Source organism: Melanaphis sacchari, unplaced genomic scaffold (genome assembly GCF_002803265.2).
Source record: "Melanaphis sacchari strain LSU unplaced genomic scaffold, SCAv2.0 Contig42_pilon_pilon, whole genome shotgun sequence".
Lineage (NCBI taxonomy): Eukaryota > Metazoa > Arthropoda > Insecta > Hemiptera > Aphididae > Melanaphis > Melanaphis sacchari.
Window position 1 is genome coordinate 1,662,858 of NW_020271275.1, and position 20,749 is coordinate 1,683,606.

Consider the following 20,749-nt stretch of genomic DNA (forward strand, 5'->3'; position numbering starts at 1 on the left):
AAGACTTAAATGAAAAAATTTAAAAGAACTATTTTTCATTACAAAAAGACTTATTTCCATGCTTTCATTGGCTATCTAGATAGAAAGAACTTTAACTATAAGTCTAATATGTAGAAAATTTAGTTTGAAATGTTTAAATTCTTAAAGTCTAAATAATTAAATCTCTTATTATCTATAAAGAGAGCAACCGTGGTAGTATAAAACAAATTAGTGGTAGCATTTAATTTAGTCACGAAGATTAGAAATCTTCAAGGTGGATATAATTATATGTTCATTATACCTATGTCACAATAACCGTGATGATGAGATAACACTGTTGATTGGTGGGCGACAGTGGGACAGCAAATAGCGATAAGTTCGATTTCAATTTTCAACGAACCGTACTTGATATTTTCGTAGTATTCACTGTTCGTTCAATTCGATCGTACTTCGATAGTTTGTTAGTCGTTTACCTTCACCGTGTCTGATGGTTGAATGTTGTACTTCGCGAAACCCGTCATAGTGTCATACGTGTTAACATAAAAATCTTAATAATTAATAATGACCACAAAATTAAATATAGTTTTTAGTTTTATTTTGGCGGGCTCCAATCACAAATAGCACCAGGATGTGTTTTTAATTTAATTAATCGTCCTAGGCGCATCGTTTTTAAAGTTTTTTTTCTAATAAATATCCATAAAATATTACATTGTAATTCATTTATGTCCAGCGAGCCGTATGCACCACTATGGATGGAAACAGACTCAGTGCCTTACCAATACTTGAGGAAACATTTTATGCACTGTCTAAAAAGCAGTACTCATATAAAGTGTCACTGACAAATGAAGGTCTACATCTGACCAAGAATGGTGAGAATGGGACAGAGAAGACCGACTTGATACACATCCGTGATATTATTGGCTGTAAGTGCATGCGAAATAGTGGCAAGTCAAACCACTGTGCTTGTAGGCCGATAAAAGGGGGCTCAGCAAAATCTACCAGAGATATCACAACGGAAACAGATGAGTGTCAGGTGCGAGTGCCTTATGTAGAGGCTGGAGATTGCAGTGCTTACCTAAGTATATATGCATTTGTACTGAAAAATGTTGGAACGAAGAACAAAAAACGTGACAAGATGACCATCACACTGAGATTCAGAAACTTCAACAGTTATGATGAGAATAGCCGGGTGGCAACCAAGTGGAAATCGGCCATCAAATCACTATTGCGAGCTAGGTATGAGGACAGTACTATTGTTGCACCATTAGATGATCATTACCTAGGTAAGCACATTAATTGAAATAATATAAAAAAATTTTTTTAATTCAAAGTGATTAATTTTACATTTGTACCTAGAAATTTAAGTAAATTAAAATATGAATACTTGTTAACCCACAAATAGTATTTTTGTCTTTCTAATGTCCACTGTAAAAAACTTGAGTTCAGCAAAATCCATTTTATACTGTTTGTATTAATAGTAAAATACATTTACTTATTATTCAACTTAAAGTAAGAATGTTATCTAAAGCATAGGCTTTTATTGATTCTTTCATTTTCAATTGAGTTATAGCTATATAAAATATTGAAAACTTTAAAATGCTTATAACTTATTTTAAAATATCTATAAAATCTTATGTGATGCTCTAAATAATATTTTTATCTTTAAGTTAAATAATAAATCAATTGACTCTAACATTAAAGTAAACAGCATAAAAAGGATTCTGCTGAACATAAATTGACTATAAAAACAGATACGACTATTTTATGCAAAATTTTTCTAAACTATCTGAGTTATACATTTATTTATTAATGCAATAATGACATGTTTATTTACATTATGATTTTTTAAACTCTTTATGAAAGTATTCAAACTATTAATTTTTTTTCTTTCAAGTCAAAATGAATTTATGTTTTATTTTTATGATTATAATTTTATTTTCATTGTATGATAAAATTAATATTTTTTTGTTAAACATTTTTTTTTTTAATTTACATACTTATTTTTATTTTTAAAAGAATTTTGCTAAGGAGAATATTTCTTGGGTTTTTTTAAAGCATACAAGCAACACATTTAGACTTTTTAAACATGACTGTCCTTATAAAATTAAGTATTTTTAGTGAAAACGAATTAAACATTAAGGTATACAGTATATTCACACCAAAAAGTATCCCTAAATATTTTAGTAGAATAACTTTAGATTAAATAGGGATTTTGGTTAGCTTTTCAGTATCTCTATGTTAAAAAATAATATATTAAATTATTTTTATGTCATTGTTTTTAATAACATTTATTTATCTATTTAATGTACTTGTTGCTTAGTTTTTATATTGTTTTCAAATCTATAGATATCAAATATTTACATGAAAAATTTAAGACTTATAATATTTCTATTCTAAGTAGGTACTTTTAAAATAACTTTTGACCTTTGGTGATAACCTGTTTATAATTTGTATTACTGATTAGTTTAATTAATGTTAATCAAGAATAATTCTAAATTTTAAGAATTGAGTGCCTTTTTTTAGAAAATTAAAGGTAAAGTTAATAAAATGTCAATCAGTAAATCTATAGTATAGAAATTAAACACATATTTTACTTTATTGGATAAAAAGTAATTTAAACTAAGAACTTATTAAATATATATATATATATACACCTATATACCTATACCCAATTGTATTGATCCTACATTTATTCTGTTTTATCACTAAATCATGCCACTTTTTATTATTAAAACACAAATACATATACTAAAATAGTATTGATTCATCAATAGCCCATGAATTACTATTAGGTCATCTGTAAATTAAAATGTATAAGTAAATTTGTATTTTACATTCACATAAATTAAATTGTATTCAGTATAACTTATTGTCTCGTAAAATTTAATTAAAAAATTCTCTTGTACTCCTCTGCTTAGTATTTATCTGTCACTGATATAATTTATCAGTGATAGACTACCTATATTTAATAGTTACTGCCACAAAGATAATTATTAATAAGAAGAATGTTTATTGATAATATTTATACTGTATATTACATTTACTTTTTGAAATCCTGGAAAAAATTCCAAAAAAAAAAAAAAAACTAACAGGAAAAAAATTAAAAGTACAATAAAAAATTCATTAAACATTAAATTTTATTAAATTATTTATTTAGGTATTTTGTCAAATTTATTACACATATTGTTGGAAGTAGATACTATGTTTATATAAAATACAAATAATAAATATATCCATTATTAATTTAATGTTTTAAAGAAAAAAATAAAACTACTTAATTACTAAAATGAAAAAAAGAATGACATTTAAATATAATTAATAATATGTTTTATAATTAAAAATAGTGTATTTTATAAAAAAAAAAATACATATTAAAATGATACAAGGCAATTTTTGTTAACTAAGTTTTTATTATTGTATGTATCAAGTACTTATATATTAACATATTTTATTAAATTATTACCATTTGATTGAGCATTTTAGGTTCAGATTCCAAACATAATAATAAAATTGATTGTATAACATTGTAGATAAACTGTAAATTATAATCTGAAAATATACAAAAATTATTTATTTTTATTATTTATATTATATAATATATTGAATTATTATTTTAGATTTATAATATTCCATTTTTAAATAAAACGTGAGTTTGAAAAATTAAATTTTACATAACATGGCGCATACCCAATAGAGTAAATACCTATAAAAACTGAGTGCATATGCATTTCTATGTTAATACATCTAAATTAAATTGAAGTCTACTAAAATTGAATTAAAAATGTCACCATCAATAATTTTTAGAAGGATTTTAACATATATTAATTAATAAGGTGTACTATATATGTGTATGTCCAATGTAGAATAATTTATGTTTACTACTTTGTTAATGCTATTCAATTTAAAAAAAAAATAGTATTTAACTTATCACTTCACACATTATTAATGTCTTATATAAATTATTATAACCATATAAATAAATATTCTAATATCTACAGTTCCATTATAGAATAATTCTTAACTAATTATAAATAACTCTTTAGCTGACAATCTATCAACATCGTTAATAAACATAAATATTTATTTATTAGCTTTTATTTTCATCATATATTTTATTATCTGTTATAACATTTTACTTCTTAAATTAATATATGTTGATTAATTATTAATTATTATTAACTTTTTATTTTATGTAGACCTTGTTGTTTAATCCTAAGGGTTTATTTATCAACTGTCATTACTTAAGATAATTATAATTTAGGTATTTTTTTATTATGAATATAAATAATTATTCAAATATTTTCATTTTAGTAAAACAACTCATTAAACTATTAATAATTTATTTGTTTTAATTTATTATTTTTTTCAATAAACCCTGTATAAAATATATTTGCTTAATTTCTTTATTGTAATTTATATAACAAAATATAAAAGAAAAAATAATGTGATATCTGATCCTAATTTATATCTATTTATTTTTATATTTACATACATGAATATTATAAATAAATATTGATTTATTTAGATAAATATACTCATAATTTATTATAAAAGATGATTTTAAGTTCATGCATTATATTAATGATAAAATAGTACCTTAAAATCATGTTGCTTATTGTTGAACATGTAAATATATTAATAAATGTAATCATCAGAAATCAAAAAAATTATTTTTAAATCAGTAGTATAATATATTTGTGTTATTGTGTACCACAACAAGTAACATCAACTAATAAATATAAATCAGTTCAATATATTTTTGATCAATGTTAATTGTACATGATAACTAATTAGTAAAGCTCAAAGGTTATGTCTAGTCAATTTGTAAATTAATATTGATTAAATCTTCTTGGTTTCAGTGTTTGAATTATGAGACCGTGGGACCATAGAGTAAAAATACCTTATTTTTTCTACTTTAAATCTATTGATTTTACAACAATTTTTTTTTTATTATAGATAAAAGAAAAGAATAAAAAAAATTCTTTAATTTCCAACTTTAAAGGCGAGTTCTAATAAAAAATTAGATCTGATTGGTACTTTAATACTTTAAACTTTGAAAAAGTCAAAATTTATCAAATTAAGAAAAGAAAAATGGGAGTTTTTGGATAAAACAGTTTATAATGAAATTAATTTAGTTTTTTTTTTTTTTTTGTATAATTCGTAAACAAATGACTGATGATACTTGTGATTAAAATCTTATATTTTATATTATTATTTTCTGTAAATGACCAAATGTTTATAAATATGTGTTTTATTTAGTCAAAAAGTTTAAAAATGTAATTCAAGATTTTTAATAAATTGTTCATATTATACTAATTAAAATAATATTGAATAAATATAATTATAATATTTTTTTTTCATATAAACTTCCCTGTAAGTAGTTTATGCTGTAATCAAAAAAATCAAAGTAATATTTAAGTACAATTTTATTTTTATAAATATTTGAAGTTAAAATTTTTACAAAATTGGGTATTTAAATGAAAAATAACAATTTTAGTTATTTAATTGTTATTTTTCAGTCTATCTATATAACTTAACCTATGTTATACTAACTACCTATGTTTAACTAATATCAAAATAAATTATTTAAATAGTAATGGCTATAAATACATCATAAAATATAATTGTAATATAGGCTGACACACCATTTGCTTAGAATCGTTTTTTGTTTACAATGATTTATAATTGAATTAAAATTAAACATATACATTAAAGTAACTCAATGATGGGATGCATATCTTACTTAACTAAAGTATTTCCATTTCTTATAGTTTACTAATTATATTCTATTACTAAAATGTTTTCAATAGTTAAAGCAATTATATCTTAATTTTCATGTTTTCAAATAATAGTATATTTATGAATGATAAAATATTATCTTTAAGTAAGTAGTTATAAAGATTTAAAAATATATTTGTTACAATAGAGTTGGAATCAATTCCCATAATAATTTATTCTTCTTTACGACAAAATGAATGTAAAATAGTAGGCCTAAACAATAAGTAAAATGTAGTATAGTATATTATAACAAATATACCTAGGGCTTTATTTTGAAATTTTATATCTTTGGTAAAGTACATAAATTCTTCCATTAAAATGATGATTTCATGATAAATTTTTGTGTGCATGAATATCTTTTTTTTTTTATAAGGTTTTATATTCTCTTCCATATAAATTTAAAAATAATTTTAAACACTGTATCATTAAATTCTATAATATTCAAATATTTTATACTATAAGTAAATATGCTTAGTATAAAAACAAATGTATAACCATCAGACCTAAACTGGCATTATAGTTTGTGATGATATCCATCATCTGTTATGAATAATAATTATAAACTATGTACCAGGTAAACATGTTCTACCACATATTATTATGGTATTTTTCATTACCTATGTTAATATTAAAAATTACAGTAATAAAAAAATTTAATTAATTTCTATTCAAGTTCAAAAATATGGTGATTGTTTGCATATAATTTCATTAAATATTTTTAAAATATTTCAAAACTCATTCATTTGAAACAATGAGTAGGCTGAACTTATTATCTTAAAACACACATATTGAAGAAAGTATAAGGTGTTTAATAATTTACTTTAATACTATGAAAAGTATAATAATTCATATTTCTTTGCTAAATTAAATGAAGTATTAATTTTCTTTTAAATTTAATTTTACTAGATAATGTTAATTATTTTATTAGCCATCATAATTTCAAAACAAAATAAATAAATAATAGTTATATTTATAATTTTCAATTAATTATATTAATTAAATAAATCATTTATGATCTATAGAAGCATACTTAAATAGTTTAACGTTAAGATGCTTAGTAAATATTTGGTTAATATTTAAATTATCTATCAATTTCTTTTCACAATAGTTTATTAATGGCTGTTTAATTGAAATTGTATATAATAATTAATAATTAATGAATAACAATTAACTTTAAAAATAGCATATTTTTTCATGTTTCAGGTAATCATTTATTAGTGATTGTGAACCCAAAAAGTGGTATTGGAAAATCACGTGAAATATTTCAACGTAAAATAGTACCTCTTTTAAATATGGCTGATGTTGACTACGATTTGCATATTACATGCATGCAAAATGATGCTAGGTAAATATATTTGAAGTATTTATAAACAACCATACTTACCCGGAACTTGACATAAATCTATATGTACATTTGTCCTCCATTCAATTAAAATTAATCCAGGATTTCCTCTTTTGATTTCCTCTTTTGATATCATCTATTGTTTTGCATTTTTTATCCTCACTGCATTAGCCCCATGTAAAATCACTTTACTTATTGCATTAAGTTACATTTATCAAATGTTTCTGTTTGAATTATAATAATTAAATAAACTTACCACCAATTTTATAACTATTTTTATCATGAACATGTATTTTAAAATCTTAAAATAGTCAATAAATCAATTATTATGTTAAATTTTTAAATCTATTGAATTTTACTATGCAATTATTATAATATAATGCTATATGCAATGCTAAACTTTTTATTGTATAGACCTATTTTAAAATGGCATGTGAAGGTCAATCACTACTGTAATTATACTTATTTGCATTTGTACAAATATTATTTTGTTAGATAATTAGTGCTAATACAGTCCTTTTAAATTTGTTAAAATCCTGTTTAAAAAACCTATTCTAATAACAACAAAAATGAACTAATTTAAGCATTTTATACTAGAATAGAATATCCAAGGACATAATGTTTGTTCATTTGTTTTATTCTTACCTTTTTAATCTTTGTTTAAAATATTTAGGTAATTTATTTAATATATTTAATAATGTTTATAAACATTTATGTTGCATGTCATGTTTTATATCATTTACTTTTGGTAAATTTATAAAATGTATTTATTCAATATAATTTTTTATGAACATAAAATAATCATTTATTTATTTACACCGCAATAAAATTAATACATCTAATTGTCTGAATACATATAAATATTTTTAAATATTTAGTTTCACTTAAAAAATTTAATTTTTTATTTTGAGTTAAATAGAATTCAAAAAATAAAACAAATTGATTTATATTCTATCCATGATTATATCATATTCTATTGCTTAATAAGTCTGATTTAAAACAATGATTTTCACTTTGGAATTAAGTATATATTATGTTAATCTTGGTTATTATTGGCTATACATTTGCATTTTCACTTAGTTAATCATAACTCATTAAAGTAGACAAATTGTAATTGTTTGTGATTCTTATTTTATAATTTTATAGACTGTAGTTGTCATTTTTTTGTTTTTTAAGTATATTGGTAAATTATACATGATAATTAATTATTATAAATCATAATTAAAATCATCAAATTAAAATTAGTATAATATTAATTATAACATTTATAACTTTATGTGGTGATGTAATTTGGAATTTTCCATATTATTTATTCATGAATAATTTATTTTTATTTAAATGTTTGACTTTGCCTATCTATTTATAATAATAAAGATATAATTTAAAATCACGGCTTATCGTGTCTTGTAAAGTTGAATAATATATTTAAATGGAAGGTAGTATATTACCAATATTTTATTACCTACCTGCGACTTGCGAATATTAAATATAGTAACGGAATAAAACTCGGAATAATGAGTTGAGAAACCACTTTTATTAATTAGTTGATATATAAAAAAAAAATATGAAGCTATTTAAAATTAACGCAAACTGAATTTGATCTATTTTATTTAAGTTTAAATGAAAATTGACATGACGATTTGAATGAAGTAAATAATATTTATTTACTACATACCTACTTTATACCTACCCATATTAATAATAATATGTATTTTTCTATCAACACTTTCAGTTGTTGAAAAATTCTGAAAGTTTTACCATTGGAACTTGAACTTAATTGGTATTTATTGAAAGAGGCGATAATAATAATGAATATTATAGTTTATCAATCGACATAATTGGAATTTTTTTTTTTTTTTTGAAATAAACAATCTATACCCAAAATTTATAATAAGCTTATATACTAAAAGTGGGTATTGACATAAAGAGGTTGATTATGCTGTCACTTATTAGCAAAACCTAGATTGATTTTTTTCCCCTATACTTATTTATTTATATGTATATGTCATTTTTTTTTTTTTATTGTTTGTTAGAGTTGTGGGTTTATTTGTAATAGGCCACGACATCGCTTTCTTTTTAACCAGCGACCAGGATTTATAAAATGATTATGATGGTTATGGAACCGCTTATAAAAGCGCATAAAAAAGAAACGTGCTTCATTATCGATAGTTTTCATATTAAGATCGTTAAGTAACGTTAGGTTAGAATATATATATTGGAGCGTTAGAGAGACGTTAAAGTGTCAAAATAGGCTTGAAAATAATTTTATATATTAGTACTTTGGTTCTAAGATTGGTGTTAACATTTTTTGATAATAGAGATTTGACCATATGCAGATGGGCATTAAGTGTTGTATGGACATGGTTGTTCCAAGTCAATTATTTATCTTGGTGAAGTCCTAAGTACCTAACTGTATTAGACGTTGGAATCTGTATTTTATTAAGAGTAACAGTTGGCAGATACCCTATTTAAGTTTGAATCTTGTGTGAATTGACTTATTTTGGTTAATTTTTATATGCTATTTGATGTAGCGAAGGAGATAATAAATACTAACTTGTGGGATATCATCATAATTTTTGAAATTCCCGAAGTAGCTGTATTGAACTTTAATATAACGGTCAGTCATATACAATATAAAAAAAATAAATAAAGAAGAGTGGAGATAAATTAAGTTTTTTTGGAAATATATTTTTGATTATTGGATATAATAATATTTCATAACATATTATTTAGTTCAAAAAAACTGATGCATAATATTAAAATAGTAAAAATATACCTAGATAGCCGGAAAAAACTATTAATAAATCAATTTAAAAATAATTCAAGAAAAAAATTAAATTTTAATAAAAAAAAATATTTATACTTTTTTCTTCAATCAATATAAAAAAAATAAAAACTTTTAATAGGTATACCTATTAAAATACACGTATATATATATTAATTTATAAAATAAATGATTTATCAAAAAAACTAGCTACACACCATACTACACAATGATACATTACCATTAACCAAGTTGTGTATACATATTACAAACCATAAAATTCTAATAATAAATCATTAATAAAAAAAAAAATCAAATGTGTAATATTTAGGTTTTCTTAATTAATATTCTTATTTTGGTTTTTTACTTACAACCAATCAATACGTATGGCTATAAGAAATATAAAAATAATTATTATACAAAAAATATATTTTACGTATATTGAGACGACTTGATTTACCTTTGGTATTTGTGATCAATTTTTTAATTTTTATTTTGCATTGCTGGCAATAATAATAATTATTTTTACAATGCATTTAAATTTTAAATGTAAAACTTAAATGTTGTATACTTGTAAGAATGTAAGATAAGTTACCCTGTTGATAACTCCGATTAATTACCTACAATTATATATGATATACCTGTGTGTGTGTGTCCTCCGACCCCCCGTTGTCTTATGATATATAGGTTACGAAACGTGTATTTAATAATATATGTTAAGTTTATCGTAATATAACGTTTTTACGTAATAAATCTGTGTTATCGGTTTATTAAAATGTATTGTGTACGCGAATTATACTGGAATACTACAGTAAAACACGTCCATTCACGATGTGCAGAATAAACACGTTTTATTTTCTGTCTGTTCTTGCATACAATTTTTTATCTTAGCAATTTTGGAATTCGATGCTAATTTACATGATGGCGAATAGCGACGATCGGCGATGTTATATTACTGTGTGTCTATGTGTTGCAATAAATTCATCGACGTGCCTCTTGGGTACCTATATGCTATATTTAAGGTTACTTACCATATACATAGTGTAATATACTATTTTAGTATTTTCCATATGTGCTCATTTTACAAGATAATACATGTTCCTATATATATCGTAAAAATATAAACGTCTAGAGATTGTTTTATTTTCTATTTATCGATTTTGATATGTATCTAACACACAAATTTCACCTGATAAAAACGATATTTGTAATCTTTCTGCCAACGTGCCATTTAAAATTTATCTTCCAGCCACCAGATGAAATCGTTCGTTATACAATATTAGTAATATAGCATTACATAATTTTAAAATAATTATAAATAATAATAATATAATAATAATAGTAAAAACAACATAGATATAATAACTAATATTTCATAGTTATAATCAAAAAGTTTAGACAGTTATTTAATGTTCCTTAAATATCATACTTCTTATTTATTCTAGCAATAATTTTTGTTATAAAAACTGAATGCCAGTATTAAGCGTTACGAAAAATAACTCAATAAAAATATTTTTTAATAATCGTTATTTATGCATCGTCTTCGCTTGTTATCAGGAACTTGATGAGAACGAGTAACATCTATAAATGGGGCCGTGGTGTAGTAGTGCTCGGCGGTGACGGACTCATGTTCGAAGTGATAAACGGCCTCATGGAACGTTCAGACTGGCAGAGGGCCTTCGAATACCTTACCTTGGCTGTTATACCCGGTGGTTCCGGCAACGGAATGGCCAAGTCGATAAGTTTCGAGACTAAGTGAGCTCGAATTTTATTTTAAAAAAACTGCACATTGAATAAAACCAGTTAAACGTTTATAGTGAACCCTACAATCCTGATCCCATTCTCATATCGGCGCTAAATATTGTTGGCGGTAACAGGTGTCCAATGGATCTGGTTAGAGTCGAGACTCTTACACAAGTCGTATACTCTTTTCTTTCGATTGGTTGGGGCTTTATTGCTGACATTGATATAGAGAGTGAGAGACTTAGGATGATAGGTAACCCCAGATTTACTATTTGGAGTATTGCTAGACTTATTGGTAAGGATTGCCGATTGTACGCGCTATATAACGCGTTCCCCCACGATTACCATACGTTAATGTTGTGTTTATATTTACATATAGGTCTGAGAAGTTATCCCGCCCGATTGTCGTATTCCAAAATTGACGATTTGGAAACCGAAACCAGAATGAACAATTACACGAGAGGCACGTCAGGTGATTTCCAAGAGGTCATCGACGACGAACCAGTATCGATCGAATTCGGAATGGATCCGGTAATTATAATAAAGTAGTGATTACACGCTCACTTGTATATCATTTCTGATTTAAGATCAATTTTTATTTTTATTGTTTTCGCTTAGTTGCAGGAAGACTTTGAAATACCACGTGAGCGGATTGAAAGTTTTTCATCAATAATATCCAAGCGCACGGCATTCATGTCTGTCAACGAAGCGCCGAGCTTTTCGTCTATACCAGACGTGATCGAGGGATCTGAAGTTTGGGTGCGCGGACCTATATCCAAACTCCCTCCGCTTTCTCATCCAGTTCCGTCGGACTGGGTAGTCGTTGAAGGTAAGAACTTCAAGTGTATTATTTTTATAACTCAACGATTTAGTTCTCACTGTATATAGCGTATTATTTTTCGTTTATTTCTTATTTTCAAATCTGATTTTTACGAATTATTGTCTCTATATTTCCATTTAACAGTATTATATTAGCTGGTTAAAGTTTTAGTATTCGTAAAAATAAATAGACAGAAAGTTATTCATATTATAACTGTTAACTTAAACACGGTGGTCGGATCACATAATAAACTAGTATTGTACAACTTTGTTTATTTTTTAGACGAGTTCGTGATGATACATGCTTCATATCTATCTCATATAAGCGAAGACGTGATACTAGCACCCAAATCAAAATTAAATGACGGTGTTATCTGGCTGTTGGTCATTAAAAATGGAATATCCAGAACGACTTTTTTACAAGTGAGTGAATCATTATTAAATGATATATTTGAAAATATTTTCAATAATGGCCTCTGTTTAGTACTGTATAATATAGTGTATTATGTATTTCCACTACAAAAATACATTATAAAAAAAGGTTAACTATATAATAAATATAGTAAATAACCAAGAAGTTTATACACGCACATAATAATTAATATGTATATAAATATAATATTATATACATTTAGCTATTGTTCAATGGCAAACATTTAACAGTTTAGTTAATTTTATATTTTTCAAAAAAAAAAACTGTGGTTTTATTTAGTTGTAAATTTGCAATATGCTTATGAAACATATCACTTAAAAAATATTTATTGTTTTTAATTTTTCAAAATATTATTTTATTTTATAAGAATGTTAATCTATAAAACATACTGGATATTAAATGAATAATATTTTTATTTACGAGCATTTAAAGTTAAGATAAGAGTTGAGTGAAAAACAAATATAAAATCATAAATAATATCTGATAGTTATTTAAACATATTTGTACTATAAATTACTCAAAAACTTACCGAATAGATATAACAAAATCATACAAATTTTCACCATTCATAAAATCGTCTATGATAAAAGTTACTCGTATCTAAATCGTTAATATAATTACTGCAATGTCGTTCAAAAATCTTTGTAGGGCAAATACCGCTCCTGTATTCTAATATGTGTGTACTTGGTTTAACCAATATAATGTCTCGTGATTCGTGTGCTCGCTCCTTTTATTGAACTCAGTGACAACTATACCTATTGTATTTACTATGTATAATCTGGGTTAAATCTAAACAAGCAGCAATTAATTATTGACTAATGTACAATAATATGGTTAAAACTAAGTTGACCTTAGGTCCAACTATCCCGTATCTCTCTATCCTAAGGAAACAGTTAATTATTTACATGGTTTCTAATGTAGAAGAGGTTGGTCGAGGATCACACAACACACTCGTATAGGTAGTACAGAACGACTTATACATTTTCATAAAAATGGAAGTTTTGAAATTTATATTCAGACATATTAACATTATTATTTTAGATTAGATAGTTACAGTACAGTACCTACGTTAATAAAACGGATCTACATTTTGAGTTTTTTTCTAAAACAAGAATTAAATTACGTATTCGATTATGTGATACTAATAATATAAATAATATAACGTATTATATTATGTATCATACAATCGTATTCTAAGTATTAGCATGGTTATACCAGTAGACAGTAGTCAGTGAGCAGTAACGTGATTTTTCAAATGTTAAAGCCTATTGGGGAATTGAGATTTTCTCGGCGGCCCCCTCCATATTAACATGCATTTTTGGAAATAGAGCCCATATTTATCCTTAATGCATTGGTGATTTAATATGAGTGGAATATGAATAAGTAACTATACAGTATGTGATCAATGGCCATAATATTACAATATAAATTTGAAAATAAATTAAATTCAGTGTTATATAGAATCATTTTGAGCTACAATGAATAAGAGCACTAAAACTAAATATTAGAAGCTAATACGAAAAAATATTTCTTAAAAGGCATTCGGGCTCTTGCACAGTCTCCAACAATAAGGTACGAGCACAAATACAAAAGGGTAAAGTGTGTTGTACTATTTTTAAAATTATCTTAATATTGTATTTATTTTATTAAAATATCGTCAATTATGATATTTATGCTCGATTTATAGTTAGTATAATATAGGCAATAAGACAATAATCACTTACGTGTATGGTATCGTATAATATCAATTAAAGCAGTAAAACAAATACAAGGAAAAAAGTAGATATTTAGAATTTATACTCGTTTCCTGTTAGTTTGTATACAGCTGTTTACTTTGCGTGCTCATATTTAATAGTTTTTCTTCATCGATTATTTTTTTTTAATTATAAGTATATTTTTATTGTTGATCTTAGTTGTAAAATTGTAAAAAATATATAAAATGGAAAATTCCAAAAAAAAAAAAATAGTAATAATAAAATAATATCACATAAAAGTAGAAGACTAGAAGAATAAAAATAAAGAAAGAAATACTAAAATGACTTTCACTTTACTTATAAGTTTATGCTTAAATTATCTATCTCTTGAATTTAATGTAAACGTACTTTCATTAAATTAAAATTTATTGAAAATTATTTAAGAAATATTTTAGGTCAACACTTATTACAGAGTTTATTGATTCTTTAGAAATAAATACATTAGAAATTAAAAGTTGGATATTGAATATATAATAGGTTACTAAACAGTTATACATATATTAATCAATATGTTATTGTTTTAAAATTTTAAATAAATTCAATGATTTTCTAAAAAAAATTTCGTTATTAACAGGATTTGGACTTTATACGCTAAAATTATAAAAATATGTAATTACATCATGTACATTAAAAAATATTTAAATAATTATGCATGTATTTTTAATTTAAAAAATACATTTATTTACTTTAACATACGTCATACATATACTTAGTATATAACTCAATAAAAAATAAATACAAGTACATTATTTTTTTTAATCATTAACCATTTTTGATATTATTTTATAACCTATAGGTATGTGTACTGACTTAAAAAAAACAATTTACTTCTAACTGGTTTATAAAACTACGTAACCGAGCAATATTTGAAATTTTTTTTTTAAGCATTTAAAAATAAATACGTTGAAAACACATTTACAAGTCAAAAACAATGATTACTTTTATACGATACGCACGATTTACACGACTGATTGTTACTGACGTAAGTACCTATTACAGTTTTAACGAATAAAAACAAGTCCATAGTAATTAATTAATCGTGTAATTTAGCATGTTCATATCACATTTTTAATGGAATTATGATCACAATCGTAGAATTTGAACCGCTCTCGTCTTTCCATATTGGATAATGATAACAATTTAAAATTAGTTTAAAAATAATCATTACCTATGTCTTAATTGATAAAATAATGAGTTAAAATATGTTAATTTTAATGGAAAATTTGACTTTTTTTTGTAAATAGTTATAAATATTTAAAATATCAATAAATCTTCAAAATATACTTTTATAAGAGAAAATTCAAAAATAGAATAATGTATAAAAGTTTCAATCCCTATAGTTATAAGGTATACACATTGAATATCACATTTAATTAGTCATAAATTTGAAAGTGAAGTGAATGTTTTTTTTTATGTAGAGAGAGACCTTCATAAAATCCAACAGTAAGACAAAAATGATCGATCCGCCTCTAACAGCGTTAACCATAAAACTAATTAGATGTCTAGATATTTATATAATATCATTAATTATACATTTATAAATAATATTATATTTTATAAACAATACGATAATATGTATTTTGTAGTTTAGTATTCCAAGAATGTGTTATTAGTTTTTTTCAGGCCTTTACCATTATTTTAGTATCTCATTCTGACTATCACTGAAGAGATGAACCTAAAAATAATTTTTTCTTAGCCAATGAACATTTTTTCTGTTATATCTATGCCCTAATGAACGGCTCAAATATAATATTAATAAAGATAATATAAATTACTTACAATTGAACATTGAATAACGTATGATATTTGAATGAAATGGTTTTAGGGGTGAATACATATTATTATGTATGACCCATTCAAAAATACTATCTATCTTTAAAATAGACAATCATAATATAAGTTTTCATAAAAAGGTCTGTGAGAAATAAAATCTATAAATTAACGTTTTTAAACCTTTGCACATCATGTTATTAACAAACCGTATAATATAGACTACGTAATGAATTTATATCATGATCTACTTACCTAACTATTGAAATGAAAGTATCTACTAATCATTGATTACATTTTGTTTTTTAAGTTATCGGCCATGTGTTATTTATTTTTATTTTTTTATGGATCGCAGTTTTTGTTGGCCCTGTCATCCGGAAACCACTTGGCCATACCCAACGTCGAAATGATCCCCGTGCGAGCATTCCGACTCGAACCACTATCCCAAAGCAGCCACCTGGTAGTTGACGGCGAACTGTTGAAGCACAGCCCGGTACAAGCGGAAATCATGCCCGGCATCACCAACGTGTACGCCCGACAAAAGTTCTCCTGATGGCTCGTCTCGGGCGAATACGATTGAACACGACACAAGAGTGATGAATACATTACATTATTTATAGTAATGTAGTTTACGTAATTTGTTATTTTTTTATTATTTTTTAAATCCAGAGAAAATTTGTCGATATTATTACCTCGCCGTATACCATGCATATTGCGTTGTTGTTTCTCGCCTCTTTTGTTGCTCAAGAGGCATGTTTTATATTTAATTTATTATTATCAATATTTATTTTGAATTATTCGTTGTATTCGTTACCAGCGACGTTACCGTAACGTGTAATATCATATTTTTTTCTCTTTATAATATCCTCGTGTTATGGGACCATTTGTTTATTAGGTGAATAGGTTGTTAAATGTTACATTATAATTATTAAGGTCAAAAAAAAAAAAAAAAAAAAAATGATAATTAACATATAGTCAATGATTACTGTCTGTCTTGGTAAATGAATAAATCATTTGTGTTTTTCCTTTGCTCAATCTTTATTGTACAACCAATGCTAACACTAAGTTTTAAGTCTCCGGACTGAATATGTAACAATACGTATAGCACACGTCAAAATATCAACTAATATTATTATTTTTATACTGTAATAGCTAATATATTTATGCAAAAATAATATATAGTATGAATATTTGGTGTTATAAATACAATATAGAATAAGAAAATTTTTTTCCCACAGAAACATATTAATTTTGATGGCCTACTTGTCCGTCCTTGATTGTGCCTAATCGAGAATTATGGAATTACTCTACAATTACAAGTCAATTACATATGTCTATCATTGTGATTATACTTTTGTGCTACTTAAGTTAAAATAATAATAGTAATAATAAAGTTACCATGAATTTTAAATTTGCTGCTGTTCTTTATTACAAAAGTCACTTCTATGTCTAAAAAAATATTTAATTTAGACATTTTATTGCCAACAAATAAATTAGGATCAAATGTATAGCATTGATAAGTCCATTTATAAATATTTGTCAAATGAATGTGTACTCGACATCTAGTTTTACTGTTAAATAGATTTTATAATGTGAAAGTAATTAATTAATTTTAATAACATTAAGCACATAATATATCATCAATACTACTGTCCCTTCCTTAATTCTATGTCAATTTCAAACTTAATTTCAGGGCTCGCTAATCTTATGAAAAATAATAAAATATATAACTTTCTTTGATAACATATCTCGTTACATATAATTTATTTACAAATTTATTGCTTCATCACATTCCCTATTAATTTGAATACTACACACAGACTTAACATGATACAAAAATAAACATTATATAGATCAGTTATATTTTTATTTTTTTTTTTTAATTTTTATTTTTAAATGTTTCTACAAATTTCAATATTTACAATTTAAAATGAATTAATAATAAAATTACGTAAAAATGTAAACAAAAAAAAAAATAATAAATAAATAATAATCGCCACCATAAATTAACAATACAATAAAAATGATAATCAAAATCCACAAAGTCTTAAATATTAAAGAATATAATATTTTACGTTTTTCTATAGTTAACAATAATTATCAATATTTATCATGAAAAAAAAAATGAATTCCTTACATTTTCTAAGATAATGCCTGGTGTTATGATAAAAGAATCACTCTGTAAATATTTATTTGATAAAAGCTTAAAAAATATCTAGTAAAAATATTTGACCTGCTACGTTTAGTTGAAATACCTACATCAGTTTATTCATCAAGAGTATAACTACATAATTAAAAATTATACCACACCAAATATAACTGCATAACCATCATATATATGGTTTGCAAATATTCGATTTAGTGAGTTTTAATTTATAAAATATTTAAGGCCTCTGGATGCCAGGTACAAAATAATTGTATGGTATAGGTTACGTCTACTTTAATATTAATTACATTTAAATAACTTATTTTGTATGAAACAAGTATAAACTATACAGTGCACGTCAACTTTTATTTTACTTTTAAATCCATTAAGTGCATTGTGATGAATAATTTTGAAAAAAGATTTTATAGATTGTTTTAAACAAAATATTGTGTCTTATAAAAGTGAAAGGAAACTAATTTATTTTGTAAAATTCATATTATCTGTATAAGTTTATGAATAAATATATTGTTAGAAAAGTAGAATTTTTTCATTTAGACAAGAGGAATAAAAAAAAAAAAATACAAAGGTTAACGTGTATTGTATGAAATGCAATCATTGTCAAAAATATATACTTTGTGCAGATTTTTATTACTAAATATACTCAATTTTCCAGCCAAATTAGGTTAATTGAACCAGGAACTTATTGACAAGATAAATATTTATGTGTAGAAACCAAAATATGTTACAAATTTTTAACCCTCTTATTATGTGCATGCTCAGTAAAACTTTATCTTTTTTATTAATTCTATGCTAGGATATGCTTTAGAATCAAAATTGATTAAACGCAATAGCTATTTAAAATTTCATCATAAATATTTATTTTATACTAATTAAAATTATATCAGTTTGTTTCTTGATATTTTTAGCTAATATTTTTTTGTTAGGAAATTGTCTACTTAATAACTTAATCTTTTTAGTATTTCAAAAACATCTCTACTTAATTCAATGTAATATGGTCAAAAAATTGAGTAGTATATCGTTTAAATTTATTAAAAAGTATGATTCATCAAGCTTTATTTAGATTTTTAAAAGTAGAGTATGCTTATAACTTTGAGTTTATATTTTCAAATACTTAGGATTTTTTATATCATTTAGAGAGTGCCTATGGCGATAGTTTTTTTTTTTTTTAAGAAAATAAATTTAAACTTGAACAAATAGTATCCAAGTTATAAAACCTTAAGTTTTAATGATAAAAGGTTAAAAAATGGACATATCTTGTAAATAACAATATATAACAATATATAATAATTACAAAGTTATAATCATTATTTAAAAATTGATAATTCAGTAAGTATTTGTTTGAATTCTTAAAAATTATGCGCTTAAAAATGTATAAAAAATATAAATATTTGAAAATATAATCCTCAAGCATACTTAAAAATTCCAAGTCATAATACTTATAATAATAATAAATGCATTATTAAAGGTTACGTTGAGCATGCTTAGTAAATTACTCTATTTAATATTTAAATTCTTAAAATTAACTCAGGTTAAAAAGGATTAAGGAACCAGCATAATGATGGAAAGTAAATACAACTGTCACAGACAAAAACTTGTCACAAATTTAAATATAACATTATCTAAGAATTAACTCTTTAAAATTACTTTTAATACATACTTAAGACTAAATAAATAAAAAATTACTTAGCACATCCTCAATAATAAAAATATGTTTAAAAATTAATTCAAACACATAAAAGTCTGTAGATTTCTTAACAGGGTACCACACTTGTGTGTTGTCTAAGTCTTATAATTATACATCATAAAAAATTTGCCATCAGCAAACCCAACTGTATTTAATATTTATGGTGTCAGTAAGTTGGTTTTCTAAAATGTTTTAAATTATGAAAATTACTATATTATAATACGAGTATTTTACCACTTATTCATTCTGTTAATAAAAGTTATAAATACAAAATTGGTTTTGCTGAAGGCGTTTTTTTATACGTTTATATGTTTAAGAAGACTATACAGCAGAATTGAGTCTCTTTTATGACTTTAACTAATATAACATATAACTTTATAAATTAATGAGCTTATCATATCCGCCGCTGTTTAAAATAATATTATAACAATAATTTTTAAGTGTTATTACTATTTATAATTATTTTATAGTTTTGAAGTAGAATGAAAAAACTATCAAATAAATACTTTTTTACAC

At 24.1% G+C, this 20,749-nt stretch overlaps 1 protein-coding gene across 3 annotated transcripts; it reads left to right on the forward strand.

Moving 5' to 3' along the window:
- Positions 1 to 339: 339 nt before the first annotated feature.
- On the forward strand, positions 340 to 17,787 carry LOC112597571 (sphingosine kinase 1). 3 transcript variants are annotated; one of them, XR_003114842.1, is made up of 9 exons: positions 341 to 1,262; positions 6,961 to 7,102; positions 11,421 to 11,618; positions 11,681 to 11,901; positions 11,986 to 12,137; positions 12,225 to 12,435; positions 12,709 to 12,848; positions 16,738 to 17,001; positions 17,621 to 17,787. XR_003114842.1 is itself a non-coding variant. In XM_025343682.1 (8 exons), the coding sequence occupies exons 1-8, from the start codon at positions 728 to 730 to the stop codon at positions 16,933 to 16,935; spliced, it is 1,791 nt and encodes a 596-aa protein (XP_025199467.1). In that variant the 5' UTR covers positions 340 to 727; the 3' UTR covers positions 16,936 to 17,572. The 3 variants fall into 3 exon arrangements, 2 of the variants coding, with proteins under 2 accessions (XP_025199467.1, XP_025199466.1); XM_025343682.1 differs by lacking the exon at positions 17,621 to 17,787 and having other exon boundaries at positions 340 to 1,262; positions 12,231 to 12,435; positions 16,738 to 17,572; XM_025343681.1 differs by lacking the exon at positions 17,621 to 17,787 and having other exon boundaries at positions 16,738 to 17,572.
- Positions 17,788 to 20,749: the final 2,962 nt, after the last annotated feature.